At 37.1% G+C, this 21,792-nt stretch overlaps 1 protein-coding gene across 1 annotated transcript in view; it reads left to right on the top strand.

Annotated features, from left to right (window-relative positions):
• Nucleotides 1-232: 232 nt before the first annotated feature.
• The window catches only part of LOC134663693 (sodium leak channel NALCN), a 23,019-nt gene continuing 1,459 nt past the window's right edge, over nucleotides 233-21,792 (top strand). Inside the window, exons 1-33 of the mRNA XM_063520139.1 lie at nucleotides 233-613; nucleotides 723-908; nucleotides 2,360-2,583; nucleotides 3,060-3,188; nucleotides 3,689-3,834; nucleotides 4,119-4,227; nucleotides 4,993-5,192; nucleotides 5,493-5,653; nucleotides 5,767-5,934; nucleotides 6,280-6,471; nucleotides 6,596-6,733; nucleotides 7,076-7,282; nucleotides 7,644-7,879; nucleotides 8,186-8,308; nucleotides 8,507-8,695; nucleotides 9,236-9,415; nucleotides 10,649-10,769; nucleotides 10,847-10,978; nucleotides 11,542-11,709; nucleotides 12,207-12,274; nucleotides 12,356-12,496; nucleotides 12,690-12,810; nucleotides 13,188-13,321; nucleotides 14,162-14,327; nucleotides 14,670-14,864; nucleotides 15,830-16,047; nucleotides 16,560-16,783; nucleotides 17,204-17,340; nucleotides 17,797-17,933; nucleotides 18,484-18,643; nucleotides 18,968-19,069; nucleotides 21,447-21,510; nucleotides 21,581-21,674. Coding sequence (XP_063376209.1) covers nucleotides 512-613; nucleotides 723-908; nucleotides 2,360-2,583; nucleotides 3,060-3,188; nucleotides 3,689-3,834; nucleotides 4,119-4,227; nucleotides 4,993-5,192; nucleotides 5,493-5,653; nucleotides 5,767-5,934; nucleotides 6,280-6,471; nucleotides 6,596-6,733; nucleotides 7,076-7,282; nucleotides 7,644-7,879; nucleotides 8,186-8,308; nucleotides 8,507-8,695; nucleotides 9,236-9,415; nucleotides 10,649-10,769; nucleotides 10,847-10,978; nucleotides 11,542-11,709; nucleotides 12,207-12,274; nucleotides 12,356-12,496; nucleotides 12,690-12,810; nucleotides 13,188-13,321; nucleotides 14,162-14,327; nucleotides 14,670-14,864; nucleotides 15,830-16,047; nucleotides 16,560-16,783; nucleotides 17,204-17,340; nucleotides 17,797-17,933; nucleotides 18,484-18,643; nucleotides 18,968-19,069; nucleotides 21,447-21,510; nucleotides 21,581-21,674 — 5,072 coding nt within the window. The 5' untranslated portion in view covers nucleotides 233-511. The remainder of the gene's footprint in view (nucleotides 614-722; nucleotides 909-2,359; nucleotides 2,584-3,059; nucleotides 3,189-3,688; nucleotides 3,835-4,118; nucleotides 4,228-4,992; nucleotides 5,193-5,492; nucleotides 5,654-5,766; nucleotides 5,935-6,279; nucleotides 6,472-6,595; nucleotides 6,734-7,075; nucleotides 7,283-7,643; nucleotides 7,880-8,185; nucleotides 8,309-8,506; nucleotides 8,696-9,235; nucleotides 9,416-10,648; nucleotides 10,770-10,846; nucleotides 10,979-11,541; nucleotides 11,710-12,206; nucleotides 12,275-12,355; nucleotides 12,497-12,689; nucleotides 12,811-13,187; nucleotides 13,322-14,161; nucleotides 14,328-14,669; nucleotides 14,865-15,829; nucleotides 16,048-16,559; nucleotides 16,784-17,203; nucleotides 17,341-17,796; nucleotides 17,934-18,483; nucleotides 18,644-18,967; nucleotides 19,070-21,446; nucleotides 21,511-21,580; nucleotides 21,675-21,792) is intronic.

Here is a 21,792-nt window from a genome sequence, read left to right as displayed (position 1 = left end):
CGTACACCAGACCAAAGACACCAGACTCACTCGGCTCGCTAGACGATCCGGCAGTGTGAGATCGGCTGAAAACATTCCGTTTCGGGTATGACCTAAGCCAGGAAGAAGGTGATTTAATTTTTGTAATATTGTGGTACATAATGTCTAAAAACTATTTGCGAGATTATTTTTACAAATAAATATAAACTTTTCGTGTTTTAAAATCCTGTATTACATTTAAACACGCTGATTTATTTTGCTATACAGTCCGTTATACGTTATATTACTAAAGGAAACTTGATGTGAGAACTGTCAGTCACTAATAAACATTCCACACCACAAATTCAAATCGATAATTTACTTCAGAGACTGAAAATGAAAGTTTTCATCAAGTCTCTTGATTTGGTTAGCTTAAAATGTTACAACAATGGGTAAAGCTAGCGGATTCAGTTGATATTTCAAAATTACTAAGTTCAAGATTCCAGAATTGTATATAAAATATTACTATAGTAGTGCTACTACAGGGGATAAGATGCTAGGCAGAAAACAAAGTCTTAAAGGGGAACCAGTCCTCGCGGACTACGGTCCCGAAGAGTCCCTTAATGAAAGTGCTGACATAGAATGGGTAAATAAGGTAAGCAAGTGTAAATTGTTATATGAATTTGCAAGTATCTCTTGCACTCTCTCTTGCACCGCAAGGACCATTTTATCATTTACTAAACCGCTAATGTTTTTGTTTACAGCTATGGGTGAGAAGAATTTTAAGACTTTGTGCTCTAATGAGTCTAGTATCCGTATCACTGAATACTCCCAAGTCATTTGAAAAATATCCTTCACTTCAAACAATCACTTTTGCTGTAGACTGCTGTGTGACTCTATTTTTCACTGCCGAAATGATTGCCAAAATGCACATAAGAGGAATACTTAAGGTAAAATTAGTTTATGATTAAATTTGTTAGTCCTTATTATAGATAACATTATCTCCTGTCTGTAATTTATTTTAATTACACTAAGGTGTATTCAGTTAGCTACAAAACACTTCTGAACATGGGTTATTCCCATCAATAATTCCATCAATCATTTTCAGAATTACTTGATGTCTAGAACTAATTTGGTGTTTCCCCAACATACACTAAGGACTGTATCGTTTATTATAAATACAACTTTACTTAGCCGTTTTTTCTGGTATTATGTTTTTATTAAAAAATTACACATATAGTTTAATTAGTGCTATAATAATAAGTAACATTTCGTCCTGGGAGATCACGTAAAGCATATGGTTTGGACAATATTTACCCAATCCTCCCGAGTAACTACAACGATTTCGGACAAATACTACAAGAAAATTTACGGTTTGCGAACAAGATAAGTATTACACAAAAAAAATCGTACTATGTAAACAGCAATTACATATGATTCGTAAAGCGAAACATCTGGGCATAGTCTAATCATTTCTTTTAGTTGGAAAAAAAGTTTTGGATCTGTGCTTGGTGGCCTTTTTGAAAATATGGCATGTTACTTACGACAACCCCGACTTTGGTATACAATATAACCATCATGGAGCGTTTCTATCGACCTGTTCTAGCCATGGTTCAACGCCATGAATGTCCGTTAGGCTTTGGATTTCGGTAGATTCTTTTAGCTGTTTCCGTCATTTCCCTGGCGTCAGAAATTGACGGGAATCCAAAATGTTGCATAAAAAGTCGTTTTCATGTAAAGATAAAATACACCACATTTATTCTGTGGATGTTCAATTGAGCAATCATGAAAAGGACACTTAGATGGCATATTTTGGCAGCATATTAACCTTTTGTTTCTTTAAATCGTACTAAGGAATCGGTGAAATAGTCTCAAATTAAGCTCGATAGGCTTGTCCGAATTACATTTGCTAGAAGGTATTAAAATCATCATAAAGTCCCTAAAATAAAATAAATGTAAAACATTCTTATATCAGATATGTCTTAAAAATACCCCCAGATTATACCTTAAGAACATAGTAATACAAAATAATACACACGTCAACAGTTAGACCAGGTTTTATCTGTATTTATAATAAACGATACAGTCCTTATATGTTTTTACTTCTACTTCCTATTTTATTATGTTATTATTTCTGTTATATTGAGACAATCAAGACAATCTATATTGTGGTACATGAATGAAACATGGTTATAATGTTTGGTATGGTGGGTTTTATGGTGTCAATTCTGTTTTAACACATTCAGTATCGAAAACCTGACTATCGGGTATTTTATAATTTCATTCCCAGGCCGGACAAGTCAATAAGCTTTGAACGTGTTAAAAACAGATTAGAGGGGTTTTTAGATATGAGTATGAAAAAGTAAAAAATTGATAACTTGTTGTTTCTTGTAATTTCCAGGGAGATGTAGCCTATTTGAAAGATCACTGGTGCCAGTTTGATGCATCTATGGTATTTTTCTTGTGGGTGTCTGTTTTGCTGCAAATGTTTGAGTTGACATTGATTGTGCCAAGATACAGCTACCTCAGCATTTTGAGGGCACCCAGGCCATTAATTATGATAAGATTTCTGAGAGTATTCTTGAAATTTTCTATGCCAAAATCAAGAATTAATCAGATATTTAAGTAAGTAATCCTCTATGATTTGTCAAAAAAATTAAATACTTGTTATATCTGTGCCCTTGTGGGCCTTGTATATGTTATGGGTGAGGATGCAACATGTAACACCTATATAATCTTCTAGCATTACCCGCAACATATGTCTATAACAAATATGTGGTTTGATGCTTCTGTATTTCTTGTATTACCTACAATTACCTGTAACCAAAGTCAAGCTAAATAGTAGTTTTTTCGTAACCTGTGATTGAACTATTTGTTTTATATTAAAAATATATTCACATTCAAAAGGATTATAGAAATACAAAACAGGTGACAAACAAAGCTTACTAATTACAAAAAATAATGAAACAAAAATCAACCTTGTTTTGGTACTACTGGTTCATAATGGCTCTGTACTTGTGGTAGTAAGAATATTAGTGAGTTTTGGTTGTCACCTGACAAAAAGAGACACTTACGTAACTCTGTGTTTTTTTGTCTTGCAGGAGATCAAGCCAGCAGATTTATAATGTGACATTGTTCTTCCTCTTCTTCATGTCACTGTACAGTTTGCTGGGGGTGCAATTTTTTGGTGAACTCACCCACCATTGTGTCAGAAACACCACTAGTCCTAAGTAAGATATTATTAACCAAATTATCATTCAAGTACTTTGAAATATTTTAGATGTTTATTTGATTGAGCTTGATCCCCATTTTTCGACAGGATTTCCACTTTAACAACTTTATATTAGGTATAGAATGCCATGCAGCATATTTTTTTATAAGAATCATACAGGTATATCAAAGTGACTTTGTTCTTGGCAGATGGTTTTATTTTAATCCATTTAATTATTGACCTTAACTCTAGCAAAATACAGTCTATATTTAAAACACGCCACCAGCTTGTTTGATCTTATTAGTGTCTGTAATATTGATCTGATGATTATTACAACAACATAGAAATTCAAATGTACAAAAACCATATGCCAAGCACAAAATAAATATAATAGCATTGTAGTTATTCTATGAATGAATAGAAAACATAATTATGTTTGCCATTGTTTTTATTTAATTTGTAGCATTTATGCCTACTATGCAGCATTTCAAAAATATTAATAAATATCTGAACTTTCAGTCATATAACAATAAACTCTCTAGCCATTCCTGATACATTTTGTTCGCCTGATCCTGATTCTGGCTACCAGTGTCCCAAAGGAATGAAGTGTATGAAACTTAACTTGTCCAAATACATCCAGGGATTCCAAGGATTTGAGGAATTTGGTGAGCAAGTAAATTGTATATTTGGCTCTTTTGATTGACATATAGTTTTTATTTGATTTTTAATGTAATTACTGTAATCATAACCAGTGGCGTAGCTAGGCGTGGGCGAAGTGGGCAAGCCCACGGCCTCGCGCCCCGAGGGGGGCTCGCGCGAGGCCTTTTCGGGCGCAGTAAAACAAAAGGACCTTGCAGATGCGAGATCGCCCACAGCTAGATTTGTTCACGCTACGCCACTGATCATAAAGTCTTAAATAACTTTGTTCATAATTATTTTTTTGTTTCAGTGACAAGTTTGTTTACGGTTTACCAGGCGTCATCTCAGGAGGGATGGGTCTTTATTATGTACCGAGCCATTGACTCGTTGCCAACATGGAGGTCTGCTCTTTATTTTAGGTAAGGCCACATTTTTCATCACTAAAGAATTTATTCACTGGAGTGTGTCCCTCTACATATTGGTAGAATAATTATTTTCCTAATAATATCTGTGACACAAAACAAAATGTAAGATTAACATCTTAAAACAGCATTCGTATGCGAAAAAAAATTTGACTTTAATATTACTTTAAGTTAGGGCTCAAAATATAGCCAGCGCTACAGGACTATAAATAGTTGCGTGAGAGATACGTATTATTTATCTCTTTGACCGCTAAAGGGGCTGTCCATAAATTACGTCATCGTTTTTGACCCCCCCCCCCCTAAAATCATCCAAAAATCATGCTTCGAATGACCCCGTTTCCTCCTACGTCATGCTACCATCATCCGATGTCCAGACCCACCCCTAATTTGAAATGACGTAATTTATGAATAGCCCCAAAGACGTCAGTTGACGCGCGCGGCAACAGCCCAATATCAACCTTCGTGCATTACGTTAAGGTTCACGATGACGCGCCGTACACGATACCAGGCGTGGCTCACTCCGCGATTTCGTCGCTTGGCTACAGGTAGCTACAAGTACATCCGTTCCACACCAATTTTGGTGGCTAGCCATAAGCCGCGCGTGGCGCTGTCGCCACCTAGCGGCCATATCTGTCCCGATCGTAACAGACGCGTTTTGTTGGAGAGTGAATCTTCTGTACCTAGTACTATTATTTATTCTGTGACGATACGCATGGCGTTGAAATGGTTCCGCATGAATACATCATAAACGTTATTTTCCAGCACCATGATCTTCTTCTTAGCCTGGCTAGTGAAGAACGTCTTCATAGCCGTGATTACTGAAACTTTCAATGAGATAAGAGTTCAGTTCCAGCAAATGTGGGGGGTGAGGAACCCGATTACAAAGGGAAGCACCACACAGTTCTTCACTGGGGATGATAACTGCTGGAAACTGGTCACTATTGATGAAAATAAACATTCAGGTAATTTTATAATTTACTACCAACATTTTCTTGCTTATTCGTTTGGTGATGTCCCCTGGGTCACATTTGAAAAGTGTGATTTTAATAATTATTAAATACGGCAATAAACAGAAATGAGACAATTGTGTCATAGAATGGTAATTTTAGGCATAGTACCCTTTTGTTTTAAATCAACCCTGGAATTTACTGAACAAAAAACAAGAAAAGCTACACGATTTTTTTATCATTATTCGTAAAACAATTGGTGAACCTTAAATCTTATCACAGTAATTTCTGTAAATTGTGTCATGTAAATTTTAGGTACTGCTCCGGAAATTTTTCACAAAATGTTAAGATCAGCGTACTTTCGACTGCTAGTCATGGGCGTGGTGCTAGCTAATGGCATTATAACGGCTACTATGAATTTCAAACACGATGGCAATCCAAGAGAATTTTTCTATGAGAAATACTACTATATTGAGGTAAAGTAATAAAACTTATCCATTCCTTCCTTTCCATTTCATTATTTACAATATTATTTTTTTAATAATGAATTGTTAAAAGTAATGTGCTAATGCATTTTAATATATTACAGATTGCGTTTACTATATTCTTGGATTTAGAGGCACTGATTAAAATATGGTGCTTGGGTTGGAAAGGCTACTTTAAACATTCTGTCCACAAATTTGAACTGCTATTGGCTATAGGAACGACAATTCACATAATACCCCAGCTCTACATGTCAGGCTTTACATACTTTCAGGTAAAAAAGTGGATTCTTAATCTGTTTTTTTTTCAGTTCACATTATTATGCTTACAGTAATATTAAATTAACCTTGTTAAATTTGGGATACAGTATGTTTTCCTGTAGCTTTTTATTTATTTCTTAGTGTTGTCCCCTGGGTCACTCTTGAAATGTATAAGTTGTTAAAATTAGCGTTAAGGGTAGGGATTATGTAATTCAACTCAGCTGAATGGCATACAATTTTAGCGGGCGCACGAGTAATTACGAAAAACATTTTTAGAGACGATAATACAGTTTTTATTGGGTGATGGCACAGAAAATCAAACAACAAAAATTTTAATAAACTGTTTACTTTATTTTTAGGTTCTACGAATTGTAAGATTAATTAAAGCGTCGCCGTTATTGGAAGGATTTGTCTACAAGATATTTGGACCAGGAAAAAAATTAGGAAGTCTCATAATCTTCACAATGTGTTTGCTAATTATTAGTTCTTCAATCTCAATGCAGTTATTCTGTTTCTTGTGCGAATTTACAAAGTTTGAGGCTTTTCCCGAGGTAAGCTCTAGTTGATAACTTTAGGCCACATAGTACAGACAGAAAGCACGTCACCCTGCATGGCATTACATCTCTTGCTTGACCTATTCTTTTAAATGAATGCATTAAACTGTTTATGTTTCAGGCTTTTATGTCTATGTTCCAAATATTGACCCAAGAAGCGTGGGTAGAAGTAATGGATGAAACCATGGTTCGGACAAGTCAGACATTGACTCCTTTGGTGGCTATTTACTTCATTTTATACCATCTTTTCGTCACATTGGTAAGAATTCTTTTAATACATCTACGCGTAAACTCGTTACATAAAATATTTTTGGATTATTTTTGTTATTTGGTCCCGTCAGCCAGGGGACAAAAGTAGCACAGTTTGTTAAAAGAAATGAAACGTGGTACCAACACGTTCTACTAACATGCTTGGGCACATCATGGAAGGGCTTAGATCAACTACTACAAAAATAATCATGTTTGGTTTATTGAAATATACCATAAAACCTACGAGTGACCTAAGAGAACGTAACCGTTGGTCGCAGTGAAAAGAAAATGCTGATTCACCCTTTTATAACATACTCGAAAAAGTACTTAATGAATCTAATTTGTATTCCAGATCGTGCTCTCGCTTTTCGTAGCAGTAATCTTGGACAACTTGGAGTTAGACGAGGATATAAAGAAATTGAAACAGCTGAGATATCGTCAACAGAGTGCAGAGATAAAAGAGACCTTGCCATTTCGTCTAAGAATCTTTGAGAAATTTCCTGACAGCCCGCAAATGACAAAGCTGCATAAAGTACCTGGAGACTTCAATTTGCCAAAGGTCATTTTATAATTTCCACTCAACTGTCATTGTTTTCTACTTATAGCGCTGTAAACTCAAATGAACATTGCTACTGTGATTAGTAATCGCTTATAAAATGGACCAATCCAAATTAATGATAATGACGTGTCGGCTGAGTTTTTTTATCCGGTTTAAATAGGATCGTATTTAAATACATTGTATCTAAATATGATGTGATACTTTACTCGATACTTATTATTAGACGTAAATCGAGGTAAGTCCCTAAATTAATAGATTGTGCTTATATTTTTGGCATTAGAAAATCCAATACATCCAATACTTTTTAGTGTTCTGTGTAAAACTTTGTTCACGGAACACTTTTTTAACCCGGTTTTATCAGGTTCGCGAGTCGTTTATGCGCCAGTTCGTATGCGAAGAGCTTGAGGAAGAAGCCGCGGGAGCGCCGCTGAAGCCGCGTGCGCCGAACGGCGACGAGTCGCGCCGCGCGTACGTCGGCGCCGACAAGATCTCCTTCCCGTACCGCAAGCGATGCCTGGTTAAGACGCTAGTGGTAGCGCCGCCTTCACAGCGACCAAGTTCGGCGCTGAGGCGGCACGTTGTCGCTTCTATTATAGAGTAAGTGGAAAATGCGTTAGTGTTGATATTTTGAGTCGGAAGTAGTAGTAAGTAGTAGTAGTCGGAGTAGGAAGAAGCCACTGGAGCGCCGCTGATAAAATCACCTTTTATTTTCTTCAACTTTAGTTCATAAAAGCATATTTTCGGTTATTTTATAAATTTATTTTCTTTTATAATTTATTTATTTTCAGGTACCCATTGTTTTTGTTCGTGTCCACGTCGTAGTAAAGGTTTTTATTTATTTTAATATTTGGTTTTGATGCCAAATTACAATTTTATATTAATTCTGCTCTTTCACTTTTACAGAGATTCGAACAATCACCGCATGGTTCTAGGAGATTCCGCTATGTTGGCGACGGGAGGCAAATCGGGGCTAAAGTCACAGGGAACCATTTCTAGTGCGAAACAGTTGCGTGTGGATCAAAAGAAGTAAGTCTGTATTCTCTGTAGCAGAGATTAACTTGCTATGCCGGATATTTTTTTTACTAATTTAATAATATACACCAAAACACTATTGTGTGTTTCACAATTACGAGTAGTTCGAGCTGTAATGGCTCCACCCGAGGACCCCTTATAAGTATAACGAAATTAAGAATATTCCTTGATATCTTATCAATCAATATCCAGGTTCGGGTCCCGATCTATAAGGCGGTCTGTGCGCAGTGGCTCCATCAAGCTAAAGCAGACGTACGAGCACTTGCTGGAGAACGGTGACATAGGCGCCGCGTCCCGCGTCGTGCCGTCCTCACGGGCACGACCTCCGTACCTCGACATTCGCCTGCTGCAGGCCAAGCGACAGCAGGCAGAGATGAGAAGGTAAGCTTACCACCTTTACTCTTCCATTTATTTTATAGAACGTATAGTATAATAAATAAATATTTTTTTTATATACGTCCCACTACTGGGTACAGGCCTCCTCTCAAGCACGATAGGGTTTAGGCTATAGTCCTCACGTTAGCCCAATGCGGGTTGGGGACTTCACATAAGGTGTCAGTGTCAACCTTTGAATTTCTTCGCGGATGTATGCAGGTTTCCTCACGATGTTTTCCTTCACCGAAAAGCTAGTGGTAAATATCAAATGATATTCCGTACATAAATTCCGATAAACTCATTGGTACGAGCTAGGAGTTGAACCCACGACCTCTGGATTGAAAGTCGGACGTCAGATCCACTCGGCCACCACCGCAGTAGGACGTATAGCGTAAAGCAAAAATTCATTGATTGGATATGATTGCAAGTTTCTGCCTTATTAAATACGACTTAAGTTCCTATAATCAATGGACTTTGGTCACTGTAGTTGTGTTTCTGGATTAAAACAAACGCGCTTATTCTTAAGAAACATGCTTGTATTCTCAGGAATCAGCGAGAAGAAGATCTCCGCGAAAACCATCCCTTGTTTGACACGCCGCTGTTAATAGTGCCGAGAGAGTCGCGCTTCAGAAAAATCTGCCGCGCCATCGTGGACGCGCGGTATGATGCGCGCTTGCGAGACCCCGTCACTGGGAACGAGAGGAAGGTGCACTACAAGAGTTTTCAGTAAGATAGTTTTAATATTACTGAAACAGATGTTGTATTCTAAAGACATGTGTGACCAAGGCATCCAGTGCCCGAGGCTGAATTCAAATCACCATCCATCTGCATTCGCGGCTGATTCCTCCTGACTTAAGAAGTCAATGAAATCAAGTACATGAAATTTAGCAGTTTCAGTGTAAAAATACTTTCTCCTGGGTCACTTTTGATTTTTGAAAAGAAAGAAGCGTGAAGATGCGTTGAATATATATGTTTAATTTTGATTTAGATAAGGGTAATTTATTCAATAACAAAACATATACAAACTATTATTAAAATTAAGTATAAACTAAATAAATTAAAACTAAAACTAATAAAATAAATTTTGATTTTACTTATGAAATGTAAAATGTGTCATTTGATATTACTCTTTAATCTCAACCCTTTAACTGCATGCACTCGGCGTCATATAAAATTATTAAAAAAATAGAACTTTAATTGCCTCAAAGTCAATAGAGTTTAATATTTTAACTGTCACATATGGGGTCATCCATTAATTACGTCACACGTTTAGGGGGAGGGAGGGGGTCAAGAAAATGTGACATATTGTGACATGGGGGAGGGGGGAGACACAAACTTTGTGACGTCACTTTAACTTCATCAGTAACCGAAAATTTATTTAAATTATTTTATTCGCTGTACATTTAAATAACAAGTTTTTAAAACGATAATCGTTTTTATTCGTTTAATTTTCTTTCCTAAGCAGTTTTGGGTTATAAAATTACTAATATTTATATCGTCAAAAATATTTTGATAAAGTATTAATAATACTTAGGTACTTACTTAATTCGATTTGGCGATTTCGTAGAAAAAATGTGACGTCACACTATAGTTCGTTTTTTTTAGCATTAGAAAGAACTCCACAGAAGCAAGCTTGCAGTTTTTATCAGGCTCTTTAATTGTTAATAATTATTGAATTATCTAATGTAGCATGGTCAATACATACAATTTACTTCAAATTATTACAGCTAAAAGTGCCGGATTTGGAACCACAAGCTTACTTCTGCGAAGTTCTTTCTAATGCTAAAAAAAACGGACTGTAGGGGGGAGGGGTTTGCCAAATGTGACCAAGTGTGACAAGGAGGGGGGGAGGGGTCAAAAAACCTAGAAATTCGTGTGACGTAATTAATGGATGACCCCTATGGCTTCGTATGCACTAATTATTATCCACATCGAAAATTATTTAATGTTATGTTTCAGTAACTTCCTGGGATTAGTGACTTATCTGGACTGGGTGATGATCATGGTCACTACTCTGTCATGCTTTTCTATGATGTTTGAAACACCTACCTACAGGGTTATGGAAAATTTTGTTCTACAGGTAGGATGCCACGTGAAGAAATACTCAACCGATCGCTTTTACAATTAGGGATCATCAATTAATATTTTTATTTTCAGATTGCAGAATACGGATTTGTAGTATTCATGAGTTTCGAGTTGGCACTAAAAATCTTAGCCGACGGTTTATTCTTTACTCCGAAAGCTTATCTCAAAGACGCGGCAGCAGTTCTGGATGTTTTCATTTACATTGTAAGTAATTGTTAGATGAATCCTTGTATTGTTTTATCTCAGGTGCTAATATGACAGCCATTTCCCTAATTTATCCTGCAGTACATAAGCAGGTTGATTTGATTGGGTAGGAAATTGGCTAATCAAATTGTCATTTTAGGATATCTGGGGCCCGTCTCTTAAAAGCTTGTAACTTGTAATATAAGTGGAAGTCACTTTCTAACAAAATTAAATAATATTTATTATCAGGCAATTAAGGCCCATAGACCACCACCTTACAAACTAACATACATACAATAGTAAAAATCTTACAAGCTAAAGCTCTCAAAAAGTGACATCGCTTGTATTACAAGTTACAAGCTTTTGAGAAACGGGCCCCTGCCGCCTATTTCACCAACGTAACAATTGACACCTGACACTGACAATTCCCTGTACATTTCTGAGTCGGTAAGTAACGACAGTAGGTACATATAGCGTGAATTTTCACTTGTTGGCCGTATATCAGCGATATACGGTGAATCATTGAACCTTATGTCTTTGCAATAAGGATTAAAAACTGTTAATTAACAGTCTGGATGGTGCAGGTATCATTGACGTTCCTGTGCTGGATGCCGCGCCGCGTGCCGCCGGGCTCGGCCGCGCAGATGCTGATGATCCTGCGCTGCGTGCGTCCCCTCCGTATCTTCACGCTTGTACCGCACATGCGCAAAGTCGTCTACGAGCTGTGCCGTGGCTTCAAGGAGATTCTGCTGGTACGATTGGATCAATATTTATGACTAACCTCTGACCGCCACTTCTCGATTTAGAATGATGAATCCGTGATAAAAACTATCCTGTGTAATGTCTAATGTATCTCCATAACAAATGACATCTAAATCAGCGGTTTAAGCGTAGAGAGGTAAAGGAATGATTGGCAGACAGAGTTACTTTTACATTTAAATATACATGTAGGGACTGGGACTTTGTTGCTTGCTGCGAGCCTTGGTCTATGTGGACCGTCATGGGGCGCAGAAATCAACCGAAATATACCCAGTTCTGGGGGTTGGGTGGCAGCCGCTAGCGGAGGTACAAAGTTTGATCTCTCGCCATCTAAACATTGCTGAAGACCGCTCTGCCTGTTGATGTTTTTTGTGATGTCTCTTGGGTCACTTTTTAATTATTTTATTAAAAATGAATATTATTTTGTCCGTATATTTCATTTGAATAGTTTTTAAATACAGCCTAAAATATAACTTTCGATGTTTTATAGGTATCAACGCTCCTTATACTACTGATGTTTGTGTTTGCTAGTTACGGCGTTCAACTATACGGAGGAAGGTAAAATTCCTGTTTAATAATTTACTAAATATAGTTAAAGTTCCTATTAAAATAATTCACAATAATTTTCAATTGCGATAGGTTAGCGCGATGCAACGACCCCACGATTTTAGAACGAGAAAACTGTGTGGGAGTTTTTATGAGACGAGTGTTCGTTACTAAGATGAAGATCAGACCTGGGCCGAATGAGACGTTTCCATCTATGCTGGTGCCTAGAGTGTGGTAAGAATATGTATTAATCGATGTAAAATGAATGGGGACTACTTTTTTTTTTTAATTTAGATATAGTTTTAGAGTCCATCTGAGCTTACTTTTTACTGATTTGGCAGCGACTGACTGTGACAGCATTAAAAGCTTTGATTTAAATGGTAGTGATTTTTATAAGTCAAATGTATCTGTTTGTTATTTATTACAGGGCAAACCCGAAGCGGTTCAACTTTGATAACATTGGCGACGCATTGTTGACGTTGTTTGAAGTTCTTTCGTTTAAGGGGTGGCTAGACGTCCGTGACGTCTTGATAAAAGCACTTGGCCCTGTAAGTATATAAACCACACTTAACATGAGATTTTTTTTAAACATTTAATTATTTATAATTAGTTCTTAAAAATTGTATATAATTTAATTGACTCTCTTGAGTCACTTTCAAAAACTAAGTTTTTGTGGCAATGTTGATTAAGACTTGGCAAATTGAAATAAGAAAAGAATGTATCTGTTCTTTCTAACAATGCCATACCGGAACATTTATCATCTTCTTACGTACCCAGGTAGAATAAAAGCAACAACATTTTGATCAGCCTAATGATCCTGTACGATACATAGTTACTCGTCTTATGACACACCTTGTGGTTTATTTATCGTCACTTAATTACACCTTAATATACCTTATACCTGAATTGATGAATTTGTTTACAGATGCATGCTATCTATATACACGTGTACATTTTCCTCGGGTGCATGATTGGGCTAACCCTGTTCGTCGGCGTCGTGATTGCCAACTATTCCGAAAACAAAGGCACCGCCCTGCTTACTGTAGATCAAAGGAGATGGTATGTTCATACTTATTATTATTATACACCGTGTTTTTATTGAATTCCGTTAACTTCGGGGTATGGTTAAGATCGTTTAAGTGAACTAATTGGCATAGTTAATTTTCAAAAAAATATATTTTTTTGCTTTTTTTTAAAGTAAAAAATGAAATTGAAAAAGTAATTAAATGTAGCATATAGCGTTGTTGTAACACGATCATTACATTTAACTCAACCAAACAATTGAAATCTGTGACATATCAATGTCATTTCGAACATCGATCGACCGAGATTCTACTTAAGTTTAGTAGCAAATGTATGAACTCATTCTAAACACTAACCAATATGTAAACCGGCCCTAAGGCAAGTGTACACGCTTGTAGAGGCCTTATAGGAAAAAAATAATTTGTTGATTATATCCGAAATGGAGTTAATTAGAATATCGGTGTCTTGGAGAAAGTTACTTTTAATTTAAGCTCAGGAATGCACCCTTGAAATTAACTGAAATCAAAAAAAAACACGGTGTATATAAGTTAATTAGCGCGAAAGTCTTATTATGACGCTAAATGTTATATTCTGATTTACTTGCATAAAACCACGCATGACGTTCAGTTTACTTACCTAGCTGTATGTGATATGTGGCAAATGTATAGATTGTATAAGATATGATTGTAAAGTATTCGTGCTTCGAATTTGACAGCGAATGTAGATGGCATAACAGGTTTTCGAATGTTGACGTTTGACAATTTCGTTGACAGAAAACATAACACAAGATCATAGAACGCCATCTACTTCAACTGTGGCTTGGGGAACAAGGGTTTTTAGACTTCCTTTGGTAATGGTATTGTTTTGTGTGCACAGGTGCGACTTAAAAAAGAGATTGAAAATTGCCCAGCCACTGCATTTGCCACCGCGACCGGACGGGAGGAAAGTGCGCGCCTTCGCTTACGACGTCACGCAGCATATAATTTTCAAGAGGTTCATAGCGATAGTCGTGCTTATTAACAGTGGATTGCTAGTTGTCACTGTAAGTTTAGTTTAGTTTATTTATTTCATAATGATAAATTACAGTATAAATTATTCCTACACTAATCTATACGAATTTACAATATGATCGTCAATAATTTAGCATTCCAACGTATAAGTACGGATAATTTCCCCTTCAGATGACTGTCAGATGTAACGAACCAAAACAATTTAGTCCTGTCCTGTTTCATTTCATAATTTGTTGCGTTTATCATTCATTAAAATGTAGTTATGGTATTATGTCAAGTCAAGAAAGAATAGAGAGCTAATTTAAGATGTAAAGGGTCACACTTGATCTGTAATTTGGGTTATTTAAAAAGCAATTGCACTGTTCAACTTTCAGTGGTCTCGCGACTCTTCGTTAACAGAGCAGCTGGCGTTAGTATCGGCGCTGCTGACGCTAGTGTTCGTGGTGGAGGTGCTGCTGAAGACAGTGGCGTTCACGCCGCGCGGCTACTGGCAGAGCCGCCGCAACCGCTACGACTTGCTCGTCACCGTGGCCGGCTGCATCTGGGTGTTCATGCATTTCACACTGAAGGTACTCTACAGTAGAGCAGGTGGCCTAGCCAAGATGACAATCGCTATCGCTCCGCCATCTAATCGCTTTGTGTCTCTCTATCACTCTTCCGTATTAGTGTGACAGTGACAGTTGCGTTTCATTCGCTACGGAGCGTCAGCAATTGGCGACAACACGGTACGGGGTAAGGTCGTTAGTATCGGCGCTGCTGCACTAGTATTAGTGGAGGTGGTGCTGAAGACAGTCACGTTGACACGTCCGAAAAGACAATCTAAATTTTAAACCTTAAGATCGTTTTTTGGTAATCTAATTTTTACACCCTTGGGATTCCAGAGATTAAAGCTGCAATTCTGCATTTTTTTATAATATGAGTTGCTTAATTTCAAATTTGGACCCGGGTATGTCCTTAAACTGCGTCCAGGACCGGGGTATGTCCTTAAACCACGTCCAAGACCACCCGTCCACCGGTGGTCTTGGACATGGCAGCAGCGTCCCTCAAATTCGGTGTACTCGACTGCGATGGCCAACCCGCCTGCCAAGCGTGGCGATTATGGCATTCACCCCCCAAAAAAGGGGGAGGCCTATGTTCAGCAGTGGACGTCTTATGGCTGAGATGATGAATTTCAAATTCGGGTAAATTCATCTGTCAGATTATGCGATTTGGGTATAGTCCTACAAGAAATTGTAGAAAATTATTAAGGTAAGTAAAATGTTTTCATGGCAACAATTTAGTATGGAATTTTTTTAGTTCCATTTTATTTAATTTCTACTATTTTATATCGCACTATATTAAGAAAAGGTAATACGTTATAGTAAGTAAGTAGAAGAAAATTGTATCCTGGGTAACGGGCTAAATAAAATAATAAATAAAATAATGAAGTACAAATATAAAAACGCCCGAATAATCACGAAAATAGAAAATATCACAGGAGTCTGATAATTTTACACGATATTAAAAGTGTAATTAAAACTTCTCAACTTTCCAGAATGACCTATCGTACTTCGTGGGGTTCATGGTGGTGATCCTCCGTTTCTTCACGATCACGGGCAAGCACACGACGCTCAAGATGCTGATGCTGACGGTCGGCGTGAGCGTCTGCAAGAGCTTCTTCATCATCTTCGGCATGTTCCTGCTGGTTTTCTTCTACGCGCTGGCCGGGACCATCGTCTTCGGGAACGTTAAATATGGCGAGGGGATTGGGAGGTCAGTACATAGGTCACTATCTAGGCTTTGCAATAGACAAATATGAAACAAGGATTTGACCTATTATATAAAGTATGCTTTTTAAAACTATATTTCCATAGACAATGATTGGCCGGAAACATTTACTTTCTTAAATATAGTTTTAAAATGTATATGAGTTCGTTTCATAAATTGTCTATTGCAAAACTTATCTAGTGACCTATGTATGAATAAAGTATCTGGTATGCTCATAATTTTGCGCGGCAATAATACCTCCATTGAAATGCGTTAATTATATTATTTACAACCATAGATGACGAAAATAAATAAGGTTGATTGACCCCGATTATAGTGGCTAATGGCCTGCTCGTACACATTTAAATGATTATTATTGACAACTGAAATAGATGGCGTAATACTGTTTTTTGGTCACTGGATTGACAAACTGACTTCACAGACAGTGTTGCCACTTTTTAATTTCTACTCTTTTTTGCCAAGCTGTATGTGTTTGTTAACTCGCTCGTTTCTTACAGACGTGCAAATTTCAACTCGCCGATCCACAGCGTAGCAATGTTGTTCCGCATAGTAACGGGCGAGGACTGGAACAAGATAATGCACGACTGCATGGTGGCGCCGCCGTACTGCACGCCCGCCGACAACTACTGGGAGACCGACTGTGGAAACTTCACTGCGTCGCTGGCTTACTTCTGCACCTTCTACGTCATCATCACGTATATCGTGCTTAATCTACTTGTGGGTATGTTACACTTGGGTACCACACCTCTATATATTTAGCATGAAAGACTGTTTGAGTTAGACTAGTTAGAGTAATTACTAAAAATGCAGTTGTGGACAATTAGGAGTTACAATGTCATTTTTATTTAACTCTTTAGGTCCCAGGGGTTTAATTGTGCCCGCCTAAAACGGACCTTTAGGATTTAAATTTTGATTGTCACTGCGGACGCGATATATCAACTCAAACACAAGGGATTAAAGTTTAAATTTGAATAAGTCTGTCTTTTTGGACTACCTACTGCTGTATGTTCAAATAGTATATATAGTTGGTCACGCAAATCCTGTCAGTAAAAAAGGCGCGAAATTCACATTTTCTATGGGACTATAAACCTTCGCGCCTACATTTTTTAAATTTCCGTACAATTACAATTTATTCTTCCAGCTATTATCATGGAGAACTTTTCATTATTTTATTCGAACGAAGAGGATGCTCTGTTGTCATACGCCGACATCAGGAATTTCCAGAACACATGGAATATTGTCGACGTGCATCAAAAGGGCGTCATACCTGTTAGAAAGGTAGGCTTACGTATTACCCATTGCTAGAATATAATCTACTCTTTGTTTACATAATTATGCAGCCAAGTTCTTAAGCCTTTGACCGTCAAAGACGTGAACTGACGCGCTCGGCTACAGCCGAATATCAACCTTAGTGCATTCTGACAAGGTTCACTATGATGCACGCGATAGACATGGCGTTTAAAAGGTTAATAATGCCATATGTTATCTATAGCTCTTTCGCGACTTTACCTATAGGTACTGCACCATGAGAAGTATTTTTTTTTGTATAGCCTATACATATTTCCCCCTGTCTTTCGTCACTCGTCACGGCTTTGTGCATGCTCCCGCCAGTCGCCACAAAATGAGTCGCCATCTCATTTTTGGTCTGCCTCTGCCTCGTGTGATCTGTGGTGCCCATTCGGTTGCTATGATGAGAAGTATGCTATAGTTAATATTTAACCTGTTTTATTCCAGGTCAAGTTCATTCTGCGCCTATTGAAGGGTCGATTGGAATGCGACACGCACAAAGAACGTTTGTTATTCAAGTACATGTGTTATGAACTAGAACGACTTCATAATGGCGAAGATGTCACTTTCCATGATGTTATAAAGTAAGTTGGTTTGTTGACTAAAAGTTGTTAATGTAAGAATAATCTTATGTGGTGTTATTAGGTAGAAAGTTCCCTCACTACAGACACTCCAATCACATCAAAAAGTCGCGAGATTTAACTCTTTTATGATACTTAATACGTTAAAAATATTTTTGACCCCAGCGATGGCATAGTTCCCGCTATGAGAGTTAAAATATCCGTCGCTATGGAACTTCCTCATAGCAGTTTAAAACAAATGTTAGTTACCGATCGTTAATGGTTCCCAAGTCATTATGTCATAAATTATTACAGCTCAACCGAATGAACTACCTATAATACCGTATGTTCTTCAATGCAAACTTGTTTTACATATATTATGTAGTAACATAATTGTTCTCCTCCGTATTTTCGCGGAAACGTACGAACGTGTCTTGCTATTTCAGTCAAAGTACAAAAAGTACTGAGATTGACTGAAATGTGAAGTAGCATGACCAATACGAACGTTTCCGAGAAAATACGAAGGAAAACAATTACGCAATACATCTATAAATAATTATATAAATCCTTACAGTATGCTGTCATACCGCACGGTGGACATTCGCAAATCGTTGCAAATGGAAGAGTTACTCGCGAGAGAGGAGTTCGAGTTCCTGATAGAGGAGGAAGTCGCGAAGCAGACCATCCGCACCTGGCTCGAGGGCTGCTTGAAGAAGATACGCGCTAACAGCAGCGTTAGTATTCATTTACTTAATATTTGTATTGTGGTTTTTCTTGTGGCTCGTGACCCAAGAGACAACGGTGTTATTTAAACAAAACACAAAAATTGGCTTCATATTAAAAAAAAAGCTTACAATGACGATGTTGTCAAATTAATTATGTTTGGGTAGCCTTTAAAGCATACTTTTCAAAAGTAACCCAGGAGACATGTCATAAATAAGTTGACAACCTGTGGTAAGGAATATCATATAAAAATGCTAGCGCTTCATTTATTATTTTCTTACGGATGTAAGGATTTCGTCAACAATTTTATTAATAACTCTTTTCTTTGGTTACAGAAACAGCAGACAAGTTTAATAGCCGGTTTAAGAAAGACTAATGAGCAAGTGGTCGATATGGCCGAAAAACTGGAGAAAGAGAAACAGGAAGCAGAAGCCCAGGTAAATACAATACAAACACCCCTTATTTCACACCTTAATGCAGGAAACAATACAAATTTGTATTTTCTAATCTCATATTTTACTGTCATACACAATATACACAGTAACCAAAATCTCAACAGTACTATCCAGCCCAATATTTCATATCTCTGCAATACCTATACATAGCTATATGTTTTTATGCATCAAATGTAACGAGCTAATCATCAATTTATTCCAGCAGCAGATCCGTGCTTTATCTTTAAATCACTCGTCCTTAACTAGGTATTTCGACGCAGTGTCAAACACAAAAGCTGTCACTCGGACGCCAAGCTACCGAAGTGTCAAAACTGAAATTGAACTTTATGCATATGCACGTAGGTCTATGTTGGTCGGTGATCTGTGACCGATTAATCGGTCTTTGGCGTTGGATCTGCGGTGCGGATAGACCGGTCATTGGCGTCCAATAGGTTAAATAATCGTAAAATGTAAAATCAGCAGTGTCTGGTTTTCCCTCTTACAGATTTTTTAAACCAGGAAACACTTTTGTATGTAGTTGTGTAGTTGTTTTTACTAGGGATGCCACGAATATTCGGCAACTATTCGGTATTCGGCTTATTCGGCCACTTTGCCGAATATTCGGTATTCGGCCGAATGTTGCCTACTATTCGGCCGAATACCGAATACCTGTTGCACCTACCTAAAAAGAAAAATTACACAAAAACACAGCCAAAAACTAGGTATATAATGTATTCTTGGAAAGTTATTTAACCCTTTGACCGCCGTTGTCCGGTATAGAAGACAACGATAGAACGATACGCTGGCGCCGTCGTCTTGTATACAAGACACAAATTCAACCACTGAGTTAATGTGAAAATAATAACAATTACAATTTCATTTACACTCGTGTTCATATTTAAGGTCTTTGTTTTTTCATTTATTTGCTTTTTAAGCCGCTATATAAATCCCTTCTTTTATAATAAGGCATTTAAAAAAATTGCTCCAATTTTCAACATTTTTCATGTTCCTCGTCGCCGTTGTCTTGTATAAAAGACAGCTAGGGATGGGAATGTTAACTCGATATGGGAATTTTTAAAGTAAATATAAAGTCAGAAATATGTTTTTATCTAAGTATTTGAACACTTGTTAATCGCCAATTTTTTTCAACGAATAGTAGGTAACTACTTACTAGAATACGTAGAACGAGAGTCAGATAGGCATAACTATATTTAAAGTTCAGGTAGCTTCTTTAGCTCTATAAAGTAGAGTCAGACAAGTAAATTTGCCATTGTAGATTGTGGACTATTTAATTGCAGAAGAGATAAATAAAAAAAATAATTGATGTTATAGCTTAGTGGGAAGGGATAGACCGCAGCGACCGCTTCGCACAAGTGTGGTACAGGGACATACCTGTTTATCAGACTTTACTTTTATTGTTATAACATTGAAGTTAATGTGTAATTTTTTTGTAACAAGTCGTTGAACGTTTTTTTGATAAGAGTTTACCTATAGATTAATGTAAACCAAACTGAAATTATAATGATAGATTCTAATTCCGGAATAATATCTTCACTCATTAAAAATTCAACCCACGTGTAATTTTCACTAAAACAGTTCCGGTATATTGACTTTATCGACACATGATGCGCAGCTTTAACGTTACGCCAATAAAGTTTACGTACCGACAAGCGCTTACGCCGTTGACCTAGAGACTATTATTACTTGATCCGCGCGGAAACAGTCCTTGTCGGTCTGCATTGCGGGCAGTCCATGGGCGCCGTTGTCTTGTATAAAAGACTTCTCGTACAGCCTAGTGCGGCGATATCACGTCTTGAATCGACATTGTTTAGTGGTTGTTTTTTATGTTAAATCCCTATATTTTAAACATTTTCGGGTGTAAAACATATGTTTAATTTTGGCAATTTGGAATGAAATTAAAACAGGATAAGAACAAAGCTAAATTAAAAAGATTTTTACCATAATATTGTAAATATCGATATCACTATTTGCAATCCCTAAACTTTTTATTAGTTGTTTACTTAAAATTTGCTCTGGCGTGTGAGTGAGCGTCTTTGCGGACTAGGTCCGGCGGCCAAAAGGTTAAATACCATGGTACGTTTTTGAGCATTTGTTGATTACAGAATATTTTATTTTTATCATGGGTCTGATTTTTGATTGACTCTAACTACATTAATTGATTCTATTCAACATAAAAATATATGTTAGCAAACGTTGTGATTTGTTGGCGAACAGTTTTCATAATAATTGTGACTCAAAATGTTCGCATTTCATGCCGAATATTCGGTATTCGGCCGAGAGGTGGGGCCGAATATTCGGTATTCGGCCAAATTCACTATTCTCATCTCTAGTTTTTACCTAATATTGTCTATATTTGCAGCAGGCCAGCGCCAACGCCGGTCGTACGGAAATCACAGAGTCCACATCGCAACCAGCTATATCGAGTAAGTAATTATACTTATGCAATTTATTTAGTTACTGCATCAAAATATTTCAATAAAGTTTATATTTCAGACATAACATCGTCCTTTGATTCGCAACCTAAGAGATCCTCCACGAAGCAACCATTCAAAAGACCTGGCTTACCATCCATCGCGATTTTACCGAGGTACAAAAATATTACCATATTTAAAGTACTTATTAATACTTATAACTTCATGATGTTTTTTAAACAATACTATTAATATTTTATCTGTGAATGTCATATTAAGTTTTCTCATATCATT

This window comes from Cydia fagiglandana, chromosome 4 (assembly GCF_963556715.1).
Source record: "Cydia fagiglandana chromosome 4, ilCydFagi1.1, whole genome shotgun sequence".
Classification (NCBI taxonomy): Eukaryota; Metazoa; Arthropoda; class Insecta; order Lepidoptera; family Tortricidae; genus Cydia; species Cydia fagiglandana.
This window is presented reverse-complemented; position numbering and strand designations above follow the sequence as displayed.